At 38.4% G+C, this 21,465-nt stretch overlaps 1 protein-coding gene across 6 annotated transcripts in view; it reads right to left on the reverse strand.

Annotated features, from left to right (window-relative positions):
- The window catches only part of Rbms1 (RNA binding motif single stranded interacting protein 1), a 205,625-nt gene that overhangs the window by 81,670 nt on the left and 102,490 nt on the right, over window positions 1-21,465 (reverse strand). For all 6 annotated transcript variants that reach the window (XM_047544419.1, XM_047544421.1, XM_047544422.1 and 3 more), the window contains exon 2: window positions 4,692-4,867. In XM_047544419.1, coding sequence (XP_047400375.1) covers window positions 4,692-4,867 — 176 coding nt within the window. The remainder of the gene's footprint in view (window positions 1-4,691; window positions 4,868-21,465) is intronic.

Here is a 21,465-nt window from a genome sequence, read left to right on the forward strand (position 1 = left end):
GACACCACAGGTAGAAAATTCCTTACCTCATGTGATGCGTCAAAGTCAAAACACAGGTGCACTAAATACATTGCATAAAAGTAACTTCATGCTAAGTGTGTAAGGCATACATGAAACAAAAATGAATTTTATATTTAGACCTGGTCCTAGTTCCAAGATTTCTTATTATACACATGAAAATATTTCAGAATCTGAAAATATCTAAAAATACTTCTGGCCCTGAGCACTTCAGATAAGGGATACTCAACCTGAATTTGATTCCTGATCATAACCTTTCAACAAAAGCATTATCTGACCCATTTTACAGGCTATGGACAGATAAATAGGTACTTGCCTAGTACTAAGGTAGATAACATGGGAATCTAAAAAGCTAGCAACACTGACCATGAGGACTGTATAGGCCAAGTGAAGATGTGAAGATGATATGCTGTTAGCATTACATACTGCCATAGACATGCTGCTAAATATTGTCACAGGCCCTTGGAGAAAAGAACTGTGGGAGGTGGTGATATATACTAAATAAGTAAGGAAATAAGAAGCAGAGTTATTAGTGTGGCCCAACCGTGGAGGAAGCAGGAGAGCTTGGATTGGCTTGCAGATGGAGGATGGGAAATAAGAAAGCTCCTGAGGAGAGGTGGCAGCCAGAACAAATGGTTCCCACCTGTCACACTAAAGAGAGCAAGGAAGAAAGCCCCAATCTTCTATCAGTGAAAAAGAAAATTTAACCAAATTATAATGTCCTATTGCATACATGTACAAAAAGGTAACAAGGAATTCCACTATTATGTATAATTATAATGCACCAATGAAAAAAATTTTTTAAGTTTTTTTTTTTTTTTTAAAGAACCTGCAGGACTTGGTGACAAAGGGAAAATGAAAAGTGGTCAATCAATCATTTCTCTAAAGCTTCACACTGGGGAGAGTAAATATGGGAAAGTGACAGTTGGAGAGGAAGGAGATAATGATGAGTTTGAGGTTCAAATAAATTATTCAAGTGGAAAATGTGTAGAAAATTGGAAAGAGTAGAGAAGAGCCCTCTGAAAGGATGATCCTACAGAGTAACCAGAAAATAAAACAGAAATTAAGAAGGTAAAGAGTTGAGGGAGAGAGGTGGACAACAGTTAAAAACAAACAAAACTAGAGAAAATAAGGAACATTTATGAGTCCAGTGTAGTTTTTGCTGAGAACAAGTAGACAAGATACCAATGTGTAAAATGGCAAGAAAATAAAAGCAAAAGAGTCCTCAAATCATGTGTCTAAAAAGGAATTTGCCTGAGGAGCCTGAATGGGAGAAATATTCTATTGAAAAATATTTTTAATGACAATACACTTACAGTCACAGTCAAGCAGTACATACTTGGCTTGATTTCAGAGAATGAGGAGAATTAAAGAGTATCTGAAGGTCAAGGTACAGTAGATTATTCCTTTCTACCATCCAGACCATTCCACCTCCTAAACTTGCTGGCTACCCACACCGATGTCATCTTTTTCAGTAGAAATGGGGAACAAAGTTGCAACAGCCTGGGGCAGTCATGAGATTCCCAGGTTTCTCATACACATTTCACAATTTGGACATTAACCAGAGCTTGCTGGCTTCTCTCATCAAGCATTCCTAGAAAATTTATCTGCTTTCAGTCCACATTTTCTGATCATTATCACTGCCACCAGTAAGGTCCTTATCCAGGTCTCCTGAGTCAACCCCAGGGGCCTTCCGCATGAGCATCCACTGCCCGTGCCCTCTCTTCTTCACCATGGTGGCCTGCATTTTACAGTGCCATGAGTCCTTCACTGTGGGAGGCTGATTTTTCACTGTCATCTCTTTTAACATCACAACACCTGCCTGTTCACTGTCCTTTCTTCTAACATTCTAGCACCTCTATGTTCCACTCCAAGCAGAGTACTGAAAAAATATTGTTTTTCTCTCTAGTTTATTTAGAATCTTCATGCTTTACTAACCCTTTGGACTTAATGCATTTTTGTACAAGGAGGAGACTACTGTAAAGATTCTTGGGTATCTTTTCCCATCTCTGTTAGATAGATAGCCCTGTAAAAAAGCCAAGTCACTGGGATAGCCAAATCCTTAGTTTCATCATTGCCGCCTCCCAATTCAGCCTCATCAGGTCAATTTGTCATTAAATTTGTTATATTCTTTTTGTATTATTTATTTTTTAATTTTTTACAGACTGCATTTTGATTCATTGTACACAAATGGAGTACATCATTTCATTTCTATGGTTGTACATGATGTAGATTCATACCATTCGTGTAATCATACATGTACATAGGGTACTGATGTCTGTCTCATTCCACCGTTTTTCATACCCACCCTCCCTCTCATTTCCTTCTACATAATCTAAAGTTCGTCCATTCTTCGCTCAAATTTGTTATATTCTTAATTCTAAAATGTTTTTCTCTTTTTCAAAAGAATGGATTTACACCTATCTTTTCTGAGAAGTTTCTGATTCCTACTTTTCTAAAATCCCTAATTATGTCCAATGGTTTCTTAAGCACTAGAACAAGTCACTTTCCCATAAGGTTCTTGTCACTTCTATGTCACCAGCTATTCTTTATTGGAAACAATTAAGTCCAGAACAGGAATGCCCTTTTTCATTTTCTCTATATTCTAAGACACAAAACTGTCAGCAAGTCAAATCTGGTATTTATTAGATTCTGTGTTAAATGGAATGAAGCTTCCAGCAGATTCTGAGATAGTGTCCCCTATTTTTCTATGTCTTGCCTCTGTACGATGCATATCAACAAAACTATCATCAGAGTTTAATATCCAACCAGGATTTTTGTAAAAGCCTCCCTTTAGCAAATGACAGAAGGGAGTGAGGGTGGCAAGCAGTTATTGCCGATACTGACACTAGCAAAGAGAGTAATGTTTACACATGTTAAAAAAAGTCATACACGTTGAAGAAACCAACAACAAAAAAGGAATTACTATTCTAGGGAAAATGATAAAATGCTCTTCAACTATGTTTAGAATATAATGATTTGGTAAAAAAAATACTGGCTCAATTTTTCAAACATGGTTACTGTATATAAAGCATGACATCTCTCTGTTATTTTATGGTTAAGTGTCCCCTTGACATCAACACTCACCTTACATAATTCAAAACCAGCTGAGAGACAATAAATCTTTTGAAATCTTCTCCCCCTTCTCTTATACCTCAAGAATTTGAGAGTTAGCTTCATATTTTTGTTTCTTACAAAGTTACATTTTTAGCTCCTTAGACTTTATGGCGCTCTATCTACCTGTAATTATGCTGCAGAAGCATAAGAAGACACCAATGAAAGGCCAACAGCAGACAAGATAGCAAAAGGCCTATTTGTGGTCTCAAACAGCTGCAACAGGGCAAGGCGTGCTTGGCAGGGTTCCCGTTGCCTCCAGCCAGGCACAACAAACCCCAAAAGCTGGACATGCTTTCAGAGCAGACCCTAGTGCAGGGCATTATCTCACTGCCCTGAAAGCCAAGGGCTGAAACCCAAGTCAAGAGGGCTGATCAAAAAGGGGGACAATGGGAAAGGCACAGAGGGAAGACTGAGAGTGATGGCTTTCTAGAAAGCTCTCCAGACCCTAAAGGGGCCATCACCCTTTCTCTTTCAAAACAAAACAAAGCAAAACCACCATTACCTCCTTATAGAAGGTCAGGTGTTACTTTTTGTTCCAATTGGAAATACTGCTCAAGTTATTTTTAAACTTTTTCTGCAAAAAAGAAAAAAAGAAAGAAGAAAGAAAGAAAAGAAAAAAGTAATGAATCTGGATTGTACCCAGGACAAGAGAAATGAGATGCTGTCAATATTTTAAAATGGGAATGTTTTGAAGGGAATAGAAAAGATTCTCTAGTAATAGTCTTTATCTACAATTATGCAAAATTTCTCTCGTAAAGGACCATTACTGTCCTAGGATAAATAAAAAAGTGCTGTAATATGTGTAGGCATTTATTGCTCAATGCGATTTGATGCGTTCAGTCTTTATACAATGATCTTTGCACTATATGGTGCTTCTGGCTCCTTAGTTTAAATTAGTGCTTTCTTACTTAGCTGAGTTAATGTAATTGCAGCAAAGTAGCACATTTATATTCTATTCATCAACAACATTAGCATATAATGCAAATTTACTTTGGAAGTTTATGCACATGCACACATTTCTTCATAAGATTAAGAAAATGGAAGTGAGTTCTTATTCCCAAAGAGACAGGGTGAACAACTGGGACACAGAACTACAGGTGCTCATGTAGAGTGACTAATGTTGTCCCAGCAGGAATTAAGAGTTTGACACACATTTAGGATGAGCTTAGATATTTAACTACCTCTCTCACAAATATTAAGAACTGAAGTTTCTCTTATGAGACAGACTGGCACCTAGAGGGTCTCCCATGAAAAATGAGCACTCCAAAAAGGGATCTAAGCATAAACTTTTTAAAAATTCATATTTTATCTCTCATATGCCCACACAGTGAAATTCTAGTGAGAAAATGCTCCAATTTATTTTGTTATATAGGCATTTTGCTGATGGTAATATTGAGTAAGTGCCCAAGGACTTAAAATTTGGAAACCCATATCATTGTTGCAATTCTGAGCATTAACATATTTGTCTTATACACTCCCCCCATGACACAATTCTTATTATCTATAATAGGATCAGGGAAATATTTAGCAGCACAAACAAGAGCAACTATACTTACGGTTGACAGAGCTTCACCAGGTCCTGGTCGGTGGTGTTGGGGGGCAAGCCTCGGATGTAGAGGTTCGTTTTGCTTAGCTGATCCCATCCTGAGTTGCTACTACTGCTACTGTTGTTATTACTGCTGGTGGTGCTGGGACTGGGAGGGGCCATGGGGTGCGCTGGGACCAGAGACTGCTACAAAACAAAGACCAGGAATGTCAGAGCAGAAAGGTAAGGGATCAAGCACCATCCTCAGTCTGTATGCATTCCAAAATAAAAGCAAGGTATAAATACAGATTACCTTAAGCTACTTTGATGTAAATTTTTAATTTACATATTAAAGATCTATTCATTCTACTAAAAACCACCTCTCTCCTTCAGCATGAAATAACAGGATTTTACTCAGAAAATTCTCTGTGTGCACCTTAAATGTGACTAAATTTATATAAAATTAATTTACTCACGTTTTAAGGAAGACATCTTCTAAGATTCAAATATTAACTTGCATGATGTCACATGATAGTATCTTAATATACAGTAATTTAGAAATCACTAGACTTTTGAAAAGGCTTTCAAATTCTGAAGAACATTTGATTAAAAATTGCTGATCATTTTATTAAGAGGATTCAAAAAAAATTTTATCTTCTAGTGTAAGGAAGCTCAAATTTAATTCAGATCCTCAAATAAGGATGACTGCCTCATAGGACAGGCACATGGCTTCATTGAGACATATGGGTAAGCGTCACAGGCATGCTGTCTCTAGTTCTGGCCACCCTTGTGAAATTTAACCCCGGTGAGAATGGTGTATAGCTGGAAACCTTCCCAAGCCTTGCAGACACCACCCAACTCTTGCAAAGAAACCAAGATCTTAGTGTGGTTTTACCACCAGCAGCCACCTAGGAAGAATTCCTGTGGCTGTATCCAAACCAGATAATGCTTTGTGAACCAATGGGATGAAACCACATTTCTCCACCCCGATGCCACATGTGACTTCTGAGGAAGTTAAATGGCTCAGTTTGAGATGGGAGTGAGTACAATGCCAAGTGTCCTCACAGCAAATGCTCAGAAATCTTGCACCAGAACAGGATGTTTTCACCTCACATTTTTTTAAGTGGGAAGCATACTAACCCAAGGGCATCATGAATATTAACAGTTTGAATATTTAAAATTAAAACTAACATTCAACAAAAATTTCAAATCTTGTAGCTTGGCTTTTGCTACCATAGACAAGAAAACTGGACACACAGATCAAAAATACGATTCCACAATGGAAAGTTTGAAAAGCAGACCCTTTGCAATAAATATGCCTTCATGTCCCTCACCAGCAATCTCAGCTACTTACTGCAGGGTCCGGGTTCTGTACCTAGTTTCTGCCACAGTCAGTTTAATTCCACACTAACGTAATACACTGAGGTCTCAAGTAATTTAGACAAGCAACCATTTCTTCTAGTCCTATAATTTCTGCATTCTTCTTCTCACTGCCTAAGGTCCTTGCTAAGATATCACAAGTCCAAACACTAAGGAGATTCTCTTTTAGAAAGAGAGTAGCAAAAAGGGTTCACAAATAGTCAATATGCATATGCTACATATGTCAGGCTGAGCTTGAAATGGGAATATCAGTATTGCTTAATTCAGAAACAAAAGTATCCTGAGATCACATTTGAGCAATCTATTGGATTCACGTCCTTAATGAGTAGTTGCATATGCTTTTCTCACATTGCTGCCCTTTCTCTAAGGGCTAAAGGCTCTACTTTCTAGACATAAACTAAGGACTAAGCCCTGGGTGTCACCTCAGGTCCCAAGGTTTGCCACAAAGGTCTGTGATTCTTCCCTAAAGTCACCAAATTGCAACCTGCATTTACACAACCCTTCCCCATTTCTCACACCACTGAGGTGCTGGGAAGTAGCACCCACACTGGTATTCCTGCCCAAGTCTCTACCTGTCACAGAGAACTTGTAACTGTAGGCAGAATCTGGTAAGATGGAATTTTCCCTCAAGTCTCCTTTGATTAGTTTATGAGACTGTATCCGAGGGCACAGGGCACACTGGTATTCACAACTGAACACAGGATGCTGGTTACAGCTCTTCGTGGATAAAACAATCACTGAGATGAAGGACTAGGAATGTAGCTCAGTGGTAAAGAAATGGTCTAACATGTACCAGAGCTTGTGTTAGATTCCCAGTACTGGATAAAAAAGAGAAAAAAAGAAAAAAAGAAAGAAAGAAAGAAAGAAAGAAAATTACCTTTGACACCAAGGAGGAGACTTGGAGAAGTCATCAGAAAAAGCTGTGGATCAGGTCCATCCTTCCCTCTGAGTGGGATTACATCAACACCAAGCAAACGCACCACCAAATACTGCCAAGACTGCGTTCCTAGCCTGCACTTGCTCTAACCTCTGCTTTGTCTAGGGTGGAAAGGGGAGTGCCTGGCATGGGCTTGTAGGATTAAGACATGTTTGGGGGTAATTTATTTGGAGATTATTTGGATATGTAAGTAGTAGATTTTTATTTATGTATTTATTTTTGACAGAAGAAACAGACCCATGATTTACATTTCTGAATCCACAGAGCTGATTTAATAAGTTTGACAGGCATCCATATTTATTACAGTGATGTTCTCCTGCTGTGGGAAGCAGGTGGGGAGAGCACGAAGCCTGTGCCTTCTGCTTCCCCACTCATCTGCTCTACTAGGGAATGAATCTCCCAGAGTTCTGATCCCGGGAGCGAGAAGGGGGATCCTGAGTACATCCAAGGAGGACAAGGGGCCTCTGGTGAATCCTACATAGAACAAAGTTCAAATTCAAGTTTTATCCAAATACCAACTCTTTCTCCCAGCTAAATGAAGACAGAGAAAGATACTTGTAGTATTGTAGGTGGTCAATTTTTATATTCTGGTGCAGAAAATTTTAGTCAAAAGATTAACTTTTTAGAACTGACTGAACCAAAAACGTAACTTCTGATAAGAACTATACACATATTTAAAACAGAAAATTCAAACACAATAATGATGTTTATTCCCATTCAGAATGGGTTAATACTTTCGGTAGATCAGTAATAATCACCGTCATATACTGACTGTTTACTCAGTGCTAGACACTGACCTGAGTACTTTCTAAGTGTTACCTTACTTAATCCAATGAGAGAGGTACAACATTGTTCTCCCATTTGGTGGATACGGAAACTAAGTCCTGGGGCTGAGTCTGTGGCTCAGTGGTAGAGCACTTGCTTAGCATGTGTGAGGCATGGGGTTTGATTCTCAGCACGGCATATAAATAAATGAATAAAATAAAAAGGTCCATCAACAACTAAAAAAATATATATTAAAAAAAAAGAAAACTAAGTCTCAAGAGAGGTTAAGTACGTGTCTTTCTGTGTCTGGCTTATTTCATTTAACAGAATGATCTCCAGTTCCATCTGTGTTGCTGGAAATGACAGGATTTCATTCTTTTTATAGCTGACTAGTATATATACTACATTGTCTTTATCCTTTCATCAATTGATGGACAAGTTGTTTCCATTTCTTAACTATTGTGAATAGTCCTGCAATAAATATGGGAGTGCAGGTGTCTCTTTGACACCTGTGTTGATTTTATTTCCTTTGGATATGTACCTGTGTGCATGATCCCACTCAAATGGGGAAATCTAAAAAAGTTGATCTTACAGAGGTTGAGAGTGGAATGGTTGTTTCCACCAGATGGGGAGAGTAGGGTTGAGGGAGAGGCGACATACATCAATGAGCACTAACTTACAGTTAGATAGGGGCAAGAAGTTCTGATGTTCTATTGCACAGAAAGGTAACTATTGATAACGACAATAAACTGTACATTTAAGAAACCTAGAAGAAAGTAATTTTGAAAGATTTTGCCATAAACAGTTGGTCAATATTTGAGAAAAACATATTAATCTGATTTAAACATTACATAATGTATGTAGATCAAAGAATCATGTTACCCCATTAGTATGTACTACTTTTATGTTTTATGTATTGGTTAAAATTAAATTTAATAATAATTGACCTGATGCAGAATTTTAAAAAAGAATGAATTCTGCCATGGCTTTTGAAAGTTAAAGCACATATATCTGAACATTAGAGTCAGCATGTTAGGAAGGTTTGTCTTAAAAAACAGTGAAGAAATAAACCCTCATTCCTGGACTGAAATACAAATACTGACAGGTCTTTACAACTTGAGAACTTAATAAATTTAAAGCAATTACACTTTGTAGTTGGACTATGAGTTTTGAGAAAACAAATGGTAAACTTAAAAAATAAAAAACAAAAAAAACCCCTTCAAACTCCTTTTTCATTGCTGGTTGTTTTGTTTACTGCCTCTCAAAATCCCTCAGCTGCCTTGAGATTTGAAAAGACCCCTATGGAAGAAACCTGTAGCTAGTTTAAACACATTCCATCAAATTAGGGAACCCAGTAGCTAGATGGCCACAGTTAAATGCCCATTCATCTCCAAAGAGTATAAGAGTTTATCTCACCCTTCTCCAGCTTACATTTCCTTGGTTTAGGTCAAGTAAGCAGGCTACATTTTTGTTTCCCAGGTAGGGAAAATTAACAAGTTCAGTTTTATTGACTTATCTGGGCTTAATCTGCAAGCCAAATTTGATAGAAAACAAAGTTAGTAGTGAATGAATGGGTGATCCCTTGCATTTCCTGCTTAAGTGATGCGATACTAGCAGGAAGAACATTTATTAGCACTCAGGAGGACTTCCTGTGTGAGGCAGTGCTCAGGGAGCACCTCCTGTGTGGGCAGCAGTCAGGGAGGGAGGACTTCCTGTGTGGACAGCACATAGGGAGCACCACCCATATGGATGGCACTGGTGCCTCCAGTTTGTCAGGAAGACCCCCTAGTACCCTGACACCAAAAAATAGGATCAACAACAGGCACAGGCACCTGCACACAGGGTAATTCTATTTTCCTCTCTGTCATAAAAGCCCCCACTCAGAGCCACACTAACAAGTCTCTTCTATACAAATAGTCTAAAAGTCATTTATAGAAAAAGCAAAATTAGCCACCTATAAACCAAAATGCATTAGTAATCAGGCACATTGTTACAGATTTTTATTCAGCAAAGAGAAAAAAATGAAGACTTGTCATTTAAAATTCTATTGTGTCATTTCCTTCCTATGACTGATAGGATTAAGAAGAGTGCTCTAACCAATTTTAGAGCTTTAGTTGTCCTCTGGTTCCCTCCTTACTTAGCAACCTAAGAATTCCAGTTACATGTTAAAGGGAAAGAAACCTAGGTTCTGCCTTTTAATTTCCTTCAAGTCTTCTTTAAAGCTACCATTCTTACAGTTTCAGAAAGTTATAATCCCCACCTCTGGTGTCCCTGCAACACACACACATGACCACCACCACCACCACCACTACCACTGATACCGCCACTGCCCTGAACAGCAGAGAAATTTAACAGATCAACTATTTACTTTATCAAGAAGCAAAATAATCACTGCAGTTGTTCCTAAGAGCAGAGAAAAGTATGGAACAATATTATGTCCACCAGCAAATAGCATAAGCTCAAGCCTGGCATGAACTGAATGCTACGTACGGACGCTGCCTGCTACACTAATTTCCACACACTGATTCATCTCCCTTTGACTTCATGATGCAAAGTAAAAAATTAAAAAATAAATTAGCCATTTCATGGGATTATCAAACAGAGGGTTACTCAAATGTGCCAATTTAATCAGTCAGAATACTTTGTTTCTTTTACAAGGATGAGGAAAGAGAATTTCTGGTGCAAGGAACTGGGAAAAAAAAAAAAAAAAAACTAAGAGGTGGATGATGAATTGGTGAGAGCTGAGAAGTTGGCCAGGAAGCAGAGGCACTTCCTGGTAGGTCAGAGCACGAATGCCTGAGGGCCAGGGAATCAAAGAACGGGTCCTGGTTACTGAGGAGTGACAGTGCCTCTTGACATATACCGTGTCTCACTTGTAGGGTGGAAGTAAGGGAAAGATCAATCAATCCTATTTGAAACAAGGACATTAAAGCTTAAATCACACACTAATTAGTTCATGAAATGGGTTCTCAAACTTCCACTGTTCTTTATTTGGAAACAAACCTCACAGCCTCTCAAGATGATGAAACTAAGCAATAGACTATTAAATATTTTTGTTGGATTTAAGCCTGTCAAAAGAAAGGGATCCATGTTATATTAACTATTCTAATAAAATCTAAAAATAAAAATTTCCCAATGGGCTTCATAATTAATTCTTCAAGATATCTCTCAAAGCTGATCCTTGCATGTAGAACTGCAATCTCCGCATAGAAATTTCTTTACCTAAGTTCATGAATAACGCATCACTGTCTTCGCCTTCAGATAAAAGAAATAAATATAAGACCTGCATTGTTGAATACAACATGACTGACTGAACACATGGAGATCACGCAGCAGATGTGAAAAGCAACTTAAACAAAAGGGAAAAGTCCTTAAGGATCAAAAATAGCTTAGACAAGCTCTTTTGGGCAGAGGTAGAGGTTATAAAAGGGGGAGGAAGAAAGGGTAAAGAAATATTGAAAAACCATGGCATAAAACACTCAATACAACCTGTGGTCTCTACGGTCAAATTTCCCTTTCAGATTCCACCAAGAAACTAGATTTCTTACAATTGAAATATATTTTAAGGGCAGTTTTATGCTCCTGCATACAAACAGCCCTAGAGTTCTGTTGTTCCCTCCAATGGTGGTTCTGAGAACCCCAGTGATTTGCTGAGTTGTCCACTGACTCCTCGAGGCCAGGAAACACAGCAGGGCTCTCATGCTATTTGTCTTGGTTTTTGTAACATCATTTCTAAGTGTATGTGTGCGGGGGGAGGCAGGAATTGAGAGTATTAGTGTTAAAGACAAACATCAAGAAGATACCAGATGGAAGACATTAAGTTATTCATTGGGAAAACAGGAGGGCCAAGAAAGAGAGGCCTACAGCGATGGTTTCAAAATTTCCTTGCCAGGGAACACATTCATTAGGAAGGAAAAGCTTTTAACAGTGGGCTTCTAGCCTTATCTACTCCTAACTGTACCCCATCTAATGGGGTGGGATGGTACAGTTTCTAAAGATAGGAAGAGTTCAACCAGGGGCAGATAGGGAGGAGAGAGGCAAGGAACACGACAGGGATGAAAAGGTTGAGGGAGGTTCCCCAGAAGAGATGGATGGCCAAGTGAGCTGGTTCATGTCAAGTTAGAGTGAAAGGAATGGGAAATCTGCAAAGGTGGGTGGGTGTGGACAGTCAAGGAGGCACCGAGATACAAACAGGAAACACCAAACACCTTTCTCCAGGAAAGTCAGTGAAAGAGCCACCTGGCTGGCTCAGAGGGAGCTCCGGTGAGTTGGTGTTTCACGGGGGTGGGAACCATAAAGATAGGAGGAAGAACCTGCGAAACAAGGCAGACTGTGAACATGTGTCACAGGTCATCACAGAGTCTCAGGGTGAAAAGAGAACGTAAAGATGATAAATGGGACTGGGGATGTGGCTCAGTGGTAGAATGCTTGCCTCACAGGTTCAAGGCCCTAGGTTCGTTACCCAGCACCACTAAATAATTAAGTAAGCAAGCAAATAAATAAATAAGATAAAATAAAGAGGATGACTTGTGGGCAATTTAAAACTAGGAAAACTCTCCTCCTCCCTCTACAAAAATCAAAAATTGCTTAAGAGAAAAATCAGAATACCCAGAACAAAGTTCCATGTAGACCAGAAACCGGAATATCATCTATGGCAGTTCACTTTCTCCTGTGTGGAAGGAGCAAGTGAGACGGAATGTCTTCGAAGCTCCCTTCCAGCTGCCAAGGTGTTTGGCTGAATACTTCTTGGGGTCTCCGGCTAAGGCACATCAAGGCAGAACCCAGCACGCCTTGTGCACGCTTACCTGTCTGCCAAGCAGTCAGAAAAATGGAAGAGGAGGTTACACAGCAGATCCCAACAATGACTTCCACTACCACCTTGCAGCTTAAGACAGAAGAACTCACATTATGGTACCACTTTCCTCCACCTCTCAGACCAGCTCTGATTCTCTACTTGATGATTCTGAGGAATAGTCTGAACACATAAGCTGCACAAAAATTAAAACAAAGCCTTAAGGAACAAATCTAAAACAGAAAGTAACATTCAGAGCTCCACAAACTGGAGCTGGCAGCCTGGCATCTTCGTGTCTCAACTTGTAATTACTATTAACAAGTCGCGCCTCACACTTCTTCACTCACTTCTATATAAAAGAACTACGTAATAGCTCCGAAACCACCTTAAAAGAAAATTCAAAATAATAAGCAAATTACATCCCCCAAACCAGCTATTAGAAGATGGTAAACATAAAATCCCACCCAAGTTCAGGTGTGAAACTAATTATTCCTCGAATTCAGAATGCAGGTGTGCAGTGTTCCTCTCTTTCCTTCTGAGACCCAAATGAGGAATTGACAGATCCACACCATTTTCTTCCTCAACACAGAGCCTTGTGAAGGGGATAAGAGCAAACCCTTCCTTTCCTTTTTACTCAAAATAAATTGAAAAAAGAAAACTTCCTACGGGAAGTGAAACACTGCTTCTGCCATTACAGTTCCGTACACCTCTGCAACATCCTGAATTTCCTGCCTCCCCCCAGTGGAGTTAGGATTCCAGGGCTGACAACTTCCTCCCAGCTGTTTTCTAAAATCAATCTACAGTACATTTTGTGCCTTCACTTAATCTTTCCTGTAAGTAAAGAATTATCGCTGAGGTTGCAAAGTTCTGAGGGTGGAAATTACCCATTCTAAAATATACTTTCTCCACATTAAACAATACTTATAAAAGTGATTAAGCATTAAGCAGAAAAATTATAAGCAAGCTACAAAAAAAATTGAACGAATTTATTGAAGTCTACTTATTTATTTCTTTTGGATACAGAGGGATATGTGAGTGAGTTTGCAGTGTTATGGGCTTCATAAATTAGCCCCTAAAAAGAAAAAGCATCATCTGTACTGTAAGGAAACTGAACCAGTGGTATTTGAAATCATCCCATTGTAATAAAACAAGGAACAAAATTAAAAAAAAAAAAAAAAAAAGCAATCTTATCTGACAGTATGATAATTTATATATAGATAAAGGAAAATATCAACAGGAAAGATTTTTTTAGTTAATATAACTCAAAAACTAATATTTACAAAACAAATTTTAAAAACAATGAAAAATTAAGGTTCCCATTTATTTTGTTCTCATGTACATCTGATATAATATGAACAATTTATAGAAAATTACTGATATCAGCATAGAGTAACTTTTATTAGTCCATGCATTTCTAGATACATGTCTGTGTGTGCAAAGGAAGGGGAGTATACAGTTGTCTCTGTGCTATATTGCCTAGGATGGTGACTTAAATTTTTTTATTTTATTTTTTGCCCAATATCACTTTGGAAATTAGCTTCTTTCCTGAGACCTCCATTTTACAAAGTGGAGGTACTTACATGCACAGGCACAGGCATATTATATGGAAACAAAAGTTTGGTGAAATAGCATTTTCCTTTACTTTATAAAATGTACGCTGATATTATCTTTTTGACTTTATTTTGTTGGTAATGACAATTGATTTGAGACTCCCATTAATATTGCCACCTCAAGATAAAATCACTGGTCTGCAACCTGATGTGCATATTACTGGCTTAATAGTTTAAATGCAGATCTGGCTCAGCCTGGGGGAGGGGAAGCGGTGGGGGCGGGGTTGGCAGGGCGAGTTTCTACCAAGTTCCAGACTTTGCTCTTGCTCAAGGCAGGACTCTGGTTTGGGGGACCGATTCAGGAGGGCCCCCTCTAGCTTTAAGGAGGAGCAAGTTGCACCTATACACAAAGTGAGATTAAAAATGTTTGTTCCACTGATTTCCACTCCAATATCTGCTTAGAATAACAAAGCACTGGAGCAGGGATGGACATCTGAGATCACGTGACTCAGTAGTTCTCCACGAAAGAATAACAGAATCTTGAAGATGGCAAGATGGGGAGTAGAGGAGAGCATAGTCATTTTACTTTTATCAAAGGGAATTTGGCTTTAAACATGTTAAGAAACGACAACTGAATCTAACCCCTCACTTTTCAGGATACCTGGGTCCTGGACAAGTCAAACCAATTGTCCAAGGTTGCACAGCTCAGCAGCAGAGCTAAGTCTGCAGACCCACCACTGCCGTCAAGCATCAGTGGTGCCTGTCTACTCAGAGGATGGTGATTCAGGCCAAGCTTTCTTAATGAGTATTTAAAAAAATGAGCTGAACTGATATGCTAGTCCTGTTAAGACGTCGCAAAAAGCATACAGTTTGTACAGCCTCTTTTACATCTCATGTTTTATCCACTGTCCTCTTCTAGATGGATTGCTCAGATCTCCATGCCTGTTAGACACCCAGTTTCTTGTTTTAAAAAGAAAACTCACACTGCCTATTAAATTTACAATTCAGAACTCTTAAAAATGTTATGAATGCCATTCATTTCTACTTTTCATGTATTTACATTCAAAGTTTGTGACTAGTACACATGATGATCATTAATTGTACCTTTTATGAGAAAATAAAAGTTTGACACCTGTCAGAGAAGTACATTCGGGTTCACCGACACGATTAGAATCCCTTGAAGGGGTTCTAGGCCTCAATTAGAAACCCTTGAAAACATACTAGAATCGTCCACCCATGGTCTAGTTTCCCTCCATATGTCACAAATTCAGTCACTTTTGATTTCAACCTATTTCTTTAAAAAAAAAAAAAAGGTGGAAAGATCTCAAGATATTTTCCTTTCACATACTCTAGTGTTTGCTTTTGTCTTACAGCTTCACGATGCACACCATATTTCACTGCATAATCTTCAACCTGCATTAATGTACATTCACAAGTATTCCATGCATCCTACTCTTGTACCAAAGACAGCTTACTAACAAACAATTTTTAAGTAATAATGGCACTTTTTTTTAAAGCTTCACATAATGGTTACACCCCACTTTTTGCCAAAAAAAAAAAAAAAAAATGGCATCAAATCTGCAACAATGATATGATAAAATACAGGTATGTTTTTCTCTAAGAAGAAATGATTTTCCTGCAGAAGTCCCCAAATCAATGTGAACCCAGATCCCTCAGCCCACCAAGATACTCTGGAGAACTGTTTTTCACATTTGACCTAAGCATCTGCCCATTTTCAAAAGCACATGCCTTCTCACAGGTCAGATCTTTCCTTAGCAATACTGCCTATTTGGATTGAATATCTATCCCTAACAACCACTGAGTCTTCTCCTTCTAGGAGTCAGCCCCTGTGCTAGTGTCTAACAACTTCAGTAGGATGGTATCAACCCTGGGACGCTCAGGTGCCCTGGAAACTAACCAAGGCAAATGCAGGCTCAGTTCACTCCTCCCTTCTTCTGAAGCAGATAAACTGAGGTAGAACCTCACTTTGTGAAGTCAAATCTGTGAACAGTTTTCAAATTCTACATAATCCAGATGCAGGTTTCTTCTTTTAGTTTAAAATTATTTCACAATACTCTGTTTAGAGTAGGGATTTAATGTTCAACAAGAAAAAAGTGAAGATATTAATCTTACTGAACACCTTTTCATTTTCTGTTCATCTTTAGCAAAAAGAACTAAAGATGCACACTGTTAAACAATGAAAATGTCAGAGAGCTTCTTTCCCAGGGAGATTTGGGTAATACAGAGTTCTAACTATCCAGAATAGAGGCCCTGAACCTCTGTGTATCCAAGGGTCTGGTGTGGGGATCAGTGGGCAGCACAGCACTTAGTTCATAAGCTTGCATTTTTCTCATCTTTTTCTTTGACCATTGTTTCATGATGTATCTTTTATCTTTGCTGCATATAATCAAACATGTACTTATTCACTGTCTACTGCTATCCCAGTTGAACCTAATTCATTAGCAACGAGTACACAAAATGGGTTTCGTAAATCTCTGCCCCTCCAAATGGACAAAGCCAGAACACAACACCAACCCTCCTCATCCACAAGGGGACACTGAAGAAAGTCATCCCTAAGAAGATATTGGCTTCTGGAGACTCCACAAGCAATGAACAGGGAAGGGGACCAGCTCTTTGATCCTCTGCCACTTAACCCAAAACAGCCAGTGTGATTTCCAGAACAAGTAAAGGAAAACCAGGCCAGATTCCCACAATGAGGTGGGGAAAATGAGGTAGGGGATGAGAGAGTTTAAAAACTTCTATTTCTTTATAAATATAAGTTCAGATTCCAGCAATTCAAGTCTTTACAGACTTCTCTTATATTTTTTACTAGATTTAATCTCAAAATAGTACTCTCTGCCCAGTTTTAAAATTAGGGCATAGAGCAAAAGAAATGAATGAAAAGGAAAGGTGGACATCCTTATTTTTTAAGATCAGAACAAGACAATGGTAACTTTCATTGTGAAAAACAATTTAGGAAGGAGGAGACGTGTTTTTCCTTTTCTATAACATGGCCAGGAAGTTAGAGAAGCCCAGTCACCTGCTCAGGGCAGAGGATACGGGCAGCCCCTTGGTACCTCTTCTCTGCAGTCCAGTAGTTATTGTTCAAATTAAAATATCACAGGACATTTGGAAGAACGTCCATTATAAAAACCAAAGGAAAACAAGATAAAAATTTAAAGGACAGTTTAATCCTGGTTGGATATGTTTGTTAAGAGGTAATATGCAAATTACAAACATAAAGACCAGAATTTTCCTATAAAATCTTGGACATGTTGGTTATCTCACTCTGTTCTCCACAGAAATACAGGCAGAACCTACGCAGGAAAGATTATCTACATTCTCCCTTACTGCAAACTCCAATCTTACTTTGCAATAATATCTGATGAGTAGTTACCCTAGAAATAGATAAAACAGGTGGGTATGTTTAGTTCTTTTGTTTGCCCATTTTAGTTGGGGCTATAACATTTTATCTTTTTGCTGGCATCAAAATAATTTAGGCAGTCTTTAAAAATGATGAAATAAGCAAAATGCAAAGGGAAAAAATAAAGTCATGAAAATTTATGGAAAAATTTTTTTTCACAGAGAACTGAGTGTCATTCATAGTACTAACTGCTAACATTGGGCATTTACTGGTTTTGGTACCAAAATGAATGTTTTGTATTCATGCTTTTATTTAATCACAATAAGATAGTTATATTTATTTTGATTTTATGGCTAAGAAAGGGAGAGATTAAGGGATTTTCCCAAGATCTCAGAGGAGGTGGCAGTCTGGTTATAAAATAAGGGTCTGACAGCCTCTTCAGGAGCTAAGTGGAAGAGAAATGGTAGTGAGCAGCGTGCCATTTAGTTTCATTGTACTGGGGACCTTACTTGATACAAGATTGCACTAATTAAGGCTTTTATAAAGACTCGCTTTTGCTAAGAACAGAAGAACAGTATAACTACATCATGGTTATTAAAAACCTTCCAATAAAACACAGCCAAAAGGTTTGGCTCAAGAAACTGGTTGCAAAACAGTAAAATGGAATGACATGTCCTTCCTTCCTTCCTTCCTCTACTACCAACACACAGCAGTGCCAGGAAGGAATGAATATTGCTAGAAAACATTTCAGGCAACCTGCTTTCCTTCAGAACTTCTCAATATGTGATAGTTTAATCTCAATAAAAGGGTAACACTTACTAATGTGATCTTTCTACATTTACATGAAACAACCAACCTCCTCTGCCAGCCTGTAAGTACCTTGAGGACAAGGGGCAGGGCCCTGCCTCATCATCCAGCCCTATAGCCCAGAGCCTGGACCAAGAGCTTCCATGTCTGTGAAGAACACAGACTGACATGCTGGAAGCCTTGCGACTGCTGCCGTGATAAAATGCTGTGTGCTGAAGAGCTCCAGGGTATAAGGAGGCAGGTGAAGTTGGCTAGGGCTACAGCGTGGTGCAGGCTAGGTGTCTCATAAAGGAGGTTGACATCTGGGGAGAAATGCATTCATTGTATCATGTTCCCAGTTGAAACAGGATCTTTACTTTCACAGGAAATTTATTATATTTCCTCTCCAGACTGAAGAGTCTCTGAAGAATTTTCCACCTCCATGACAGGTGGACTTTTAAAATTCCTGCTTTAAGACTTCAAAACACCAGGGACACTAGACAAATTATGACTGATAGTGAGAATTATGATTCAGAAAAAAAATTGAAGTTCTAATAATCTTAATCTTATTGCCTTTGGATATATGGGATATGTGGGTATCTGTCTTTTCAAAACAGATTAATCAGAATTACTATAAGCCTTCGAGAAGATGTAATCACTTTGGGATCCTACTGCCTTTGGTAATGGCCACATCTGGTCGGGCAGTTGTTATTCATTTTTGCCAGGATTCGCTTTATTAGACTTTCAATTGAAAAATGACACCTTCACTCCAATCCTTTTAATTGATTTTTAACCTTAGTGAAGTTTTTTAAAGGAATAACTTAGTGGAGTCATCTGAGTGGCTTGACAGAATTCTTTCAGGGGAACTGCATCACCCCTACACCTCAGAGTTTCATAAAGTTCAAAAAAGCTACCCCTTGAAATGTATCACATCTCTTTAAAATGTCCAGTTAGTAAGTATAGCTATCCTAATACAACTTAATATGATTGGTTTCTGTCAGGAAATTTAAGATTTACAGTTTACACAGTAATTACAACACTGTATAAATGCATTAAGCTATTCTAAAATGAAAGATTAACTATAAATGAAGAGAAAGTAGAAAAGTGTCTATATTTGTTTTCTGCCATGGCCGTAACAAGTTACACCGACTGGGTAACTCTTAAAACAGAAGAAATTTGTTCTTTTCTGGTTCAAGAAGCTAGACATCCCAAATCAAGGTGTTGGCAGGTCAACACCCCCTCTGAAAGTTCTAGGGAACAATCCTTCTGTATATTCTAAGCTTCTGGTGGCTCCTGCTGTTCTTGTCTTATAAGGAAGAATTCCAACCTCCACCTGTGTTTTCAGTCTTCTATTTCATCCTCTTGTTCAAAACACAGGTTATTGAGAATATCATGCTAAGTGAGATAAGCCAATCTCAAAAAACCAAAGGACGAATGATATCGCTAATAAGTGGATGATGACACATAATGGGGGGTGGGAGGGGTTAGTGTTAGGGTTAGAGAGGGGGGCAAGAATGGAGGACTGTATAGAGGGAAAAGAGGGGTGGGAGGGGTGGGGGGAAGGGAAAAAATAACAATGAATCAAACAACATTACCCTATGTAAATTTATGATTACACAAATGGTATGCCTTTACGCCATGTACAAACAGAGAAACAACATATATCCCATTTGTTTACAATAAAAAAAAAAAAAGACAGGTTATTGGATTTAGGGTTCAACTTAAATCCAGTTTTATTTTATTTCAAGATCCTTAATTAATTATACCTGCAACAAACGACCCTATTTCCAAATAATATCACATTGTGAGGTTCTGGTTAGGCATGAATTTTGGGTGGACTCTATTCAACCCACTGTAGTGACTTTCTAAAGAGTGATTTTAACTCTCCTAATCCTATTTTTTAAAGTCTCAGCTGTGTAATCACAGGACATGTATAAAGAATTATTTTTACATAAGAACCCATTAAGTAGTAATACTAATTCTTTAACCCTATTTAGAGCCAGTGACAAATTTGTGCCTCATCTTGTCCAGTCATCTTATCCAAGTAAAATCTTTCTCTATGGCAGAGAGATTGTGGGTGTCCTCAATTTAAAAACATTAAAAAGGTCCTCAGAAAAGAGCAGATGCCCCAATTTATTTATAAAACATTTCTAACTGTTACAACATAGAACATGTCTAGTCTTCTCTTCTTTTATCTGAATTTAAATCATTGAAGATATATATCATCTTCCAATGGTACTCCTCTAAACCTCAAAGTAAATAACAATAACCAAATAACTTCTTCGGCCTGGAAGACTTCTAAGACCAAGTAGAATCAAAAGGATGGATTCTGAAATCAGACTGCCTGAGTTCAGATGCCACCAAAGCCTTTCCCTCAGTAGTGTCCTTAGGCAAATTACTTTACACCTCCAAGCCTCATTCCATCATCTTTACAGTGAGGAGGACCATCCATTTATTCCAATCTTGCTCACAGAGTTGATGTGAAGATTACATAAGCTAACAACTATTGAACCCTCAGGAAAATGTCAAGTTTGTAGGAAGTGCTTGATGAGTGTTACCTACGCTCGAGCCTGTCTTTCTCAATGCATCTCTAAACCTGGCGTCCAGATGGCCAGGAGGGTTCTGCCAATGCAGGCATCACCAATTCTAATCTTAAAACTGACCTATACATAAAGCAGTTTCTCAATTGCCCCCCTCCTACTCTAAGGCACCTCTTCACAGTCACATTAAGGAAAAAAATAAAAGGAGAACATTGCAGGGAAAAAGAAAAGACCCTGTGGGTTCAAAAATGTAAGATGATATGAAAGACGGTTAAAACCTGGGAAGCTGACTTCCCAGGACAGGAGCCTGGTGGGGCTGCTCTGTAGAAAACTGCCGTAGTTCCTCACCTTTTTAATTGGATTAGTTTCATGCACTGAAATTCTAACCACACACACATACACATTTGGGTTAAAGTTCCTTTTTAAAATCCCCAAACTTCCATGATACGGCTGCTATCACCTAAGACAGTGGAAATATCAGGAAGGAAATTTAAAGATGTGCATATGTTCCACTGATAGCACTTTGGTTTCATTATTCTCAAGCTTGGGGTGGATGATACAAAAGGTCATCCAATATACATCTTTCACTATGATTATTAAAAGCAAGAAAGATACTCTCTTCCTCTAGTGTATAACAAATCTTTGCTCACAAGAGATTCAGAATTTAAGCTGACACTGTTGGTACTAAAAG

This window comes from Sciurus carolinensis, chromosome 3 (genome assembly GCF_902686445.1).
Source record: "Sciurus carolinensis chromosome 3, mSciCar1.2, whole genome shotgun sequence".
Taxonomy (NCBI): Eukaryota; Metazoa; Chordata; class Mammalia; order Rodentia; family Sciuridae; genus Sciurus; species Sciurus carolinensis.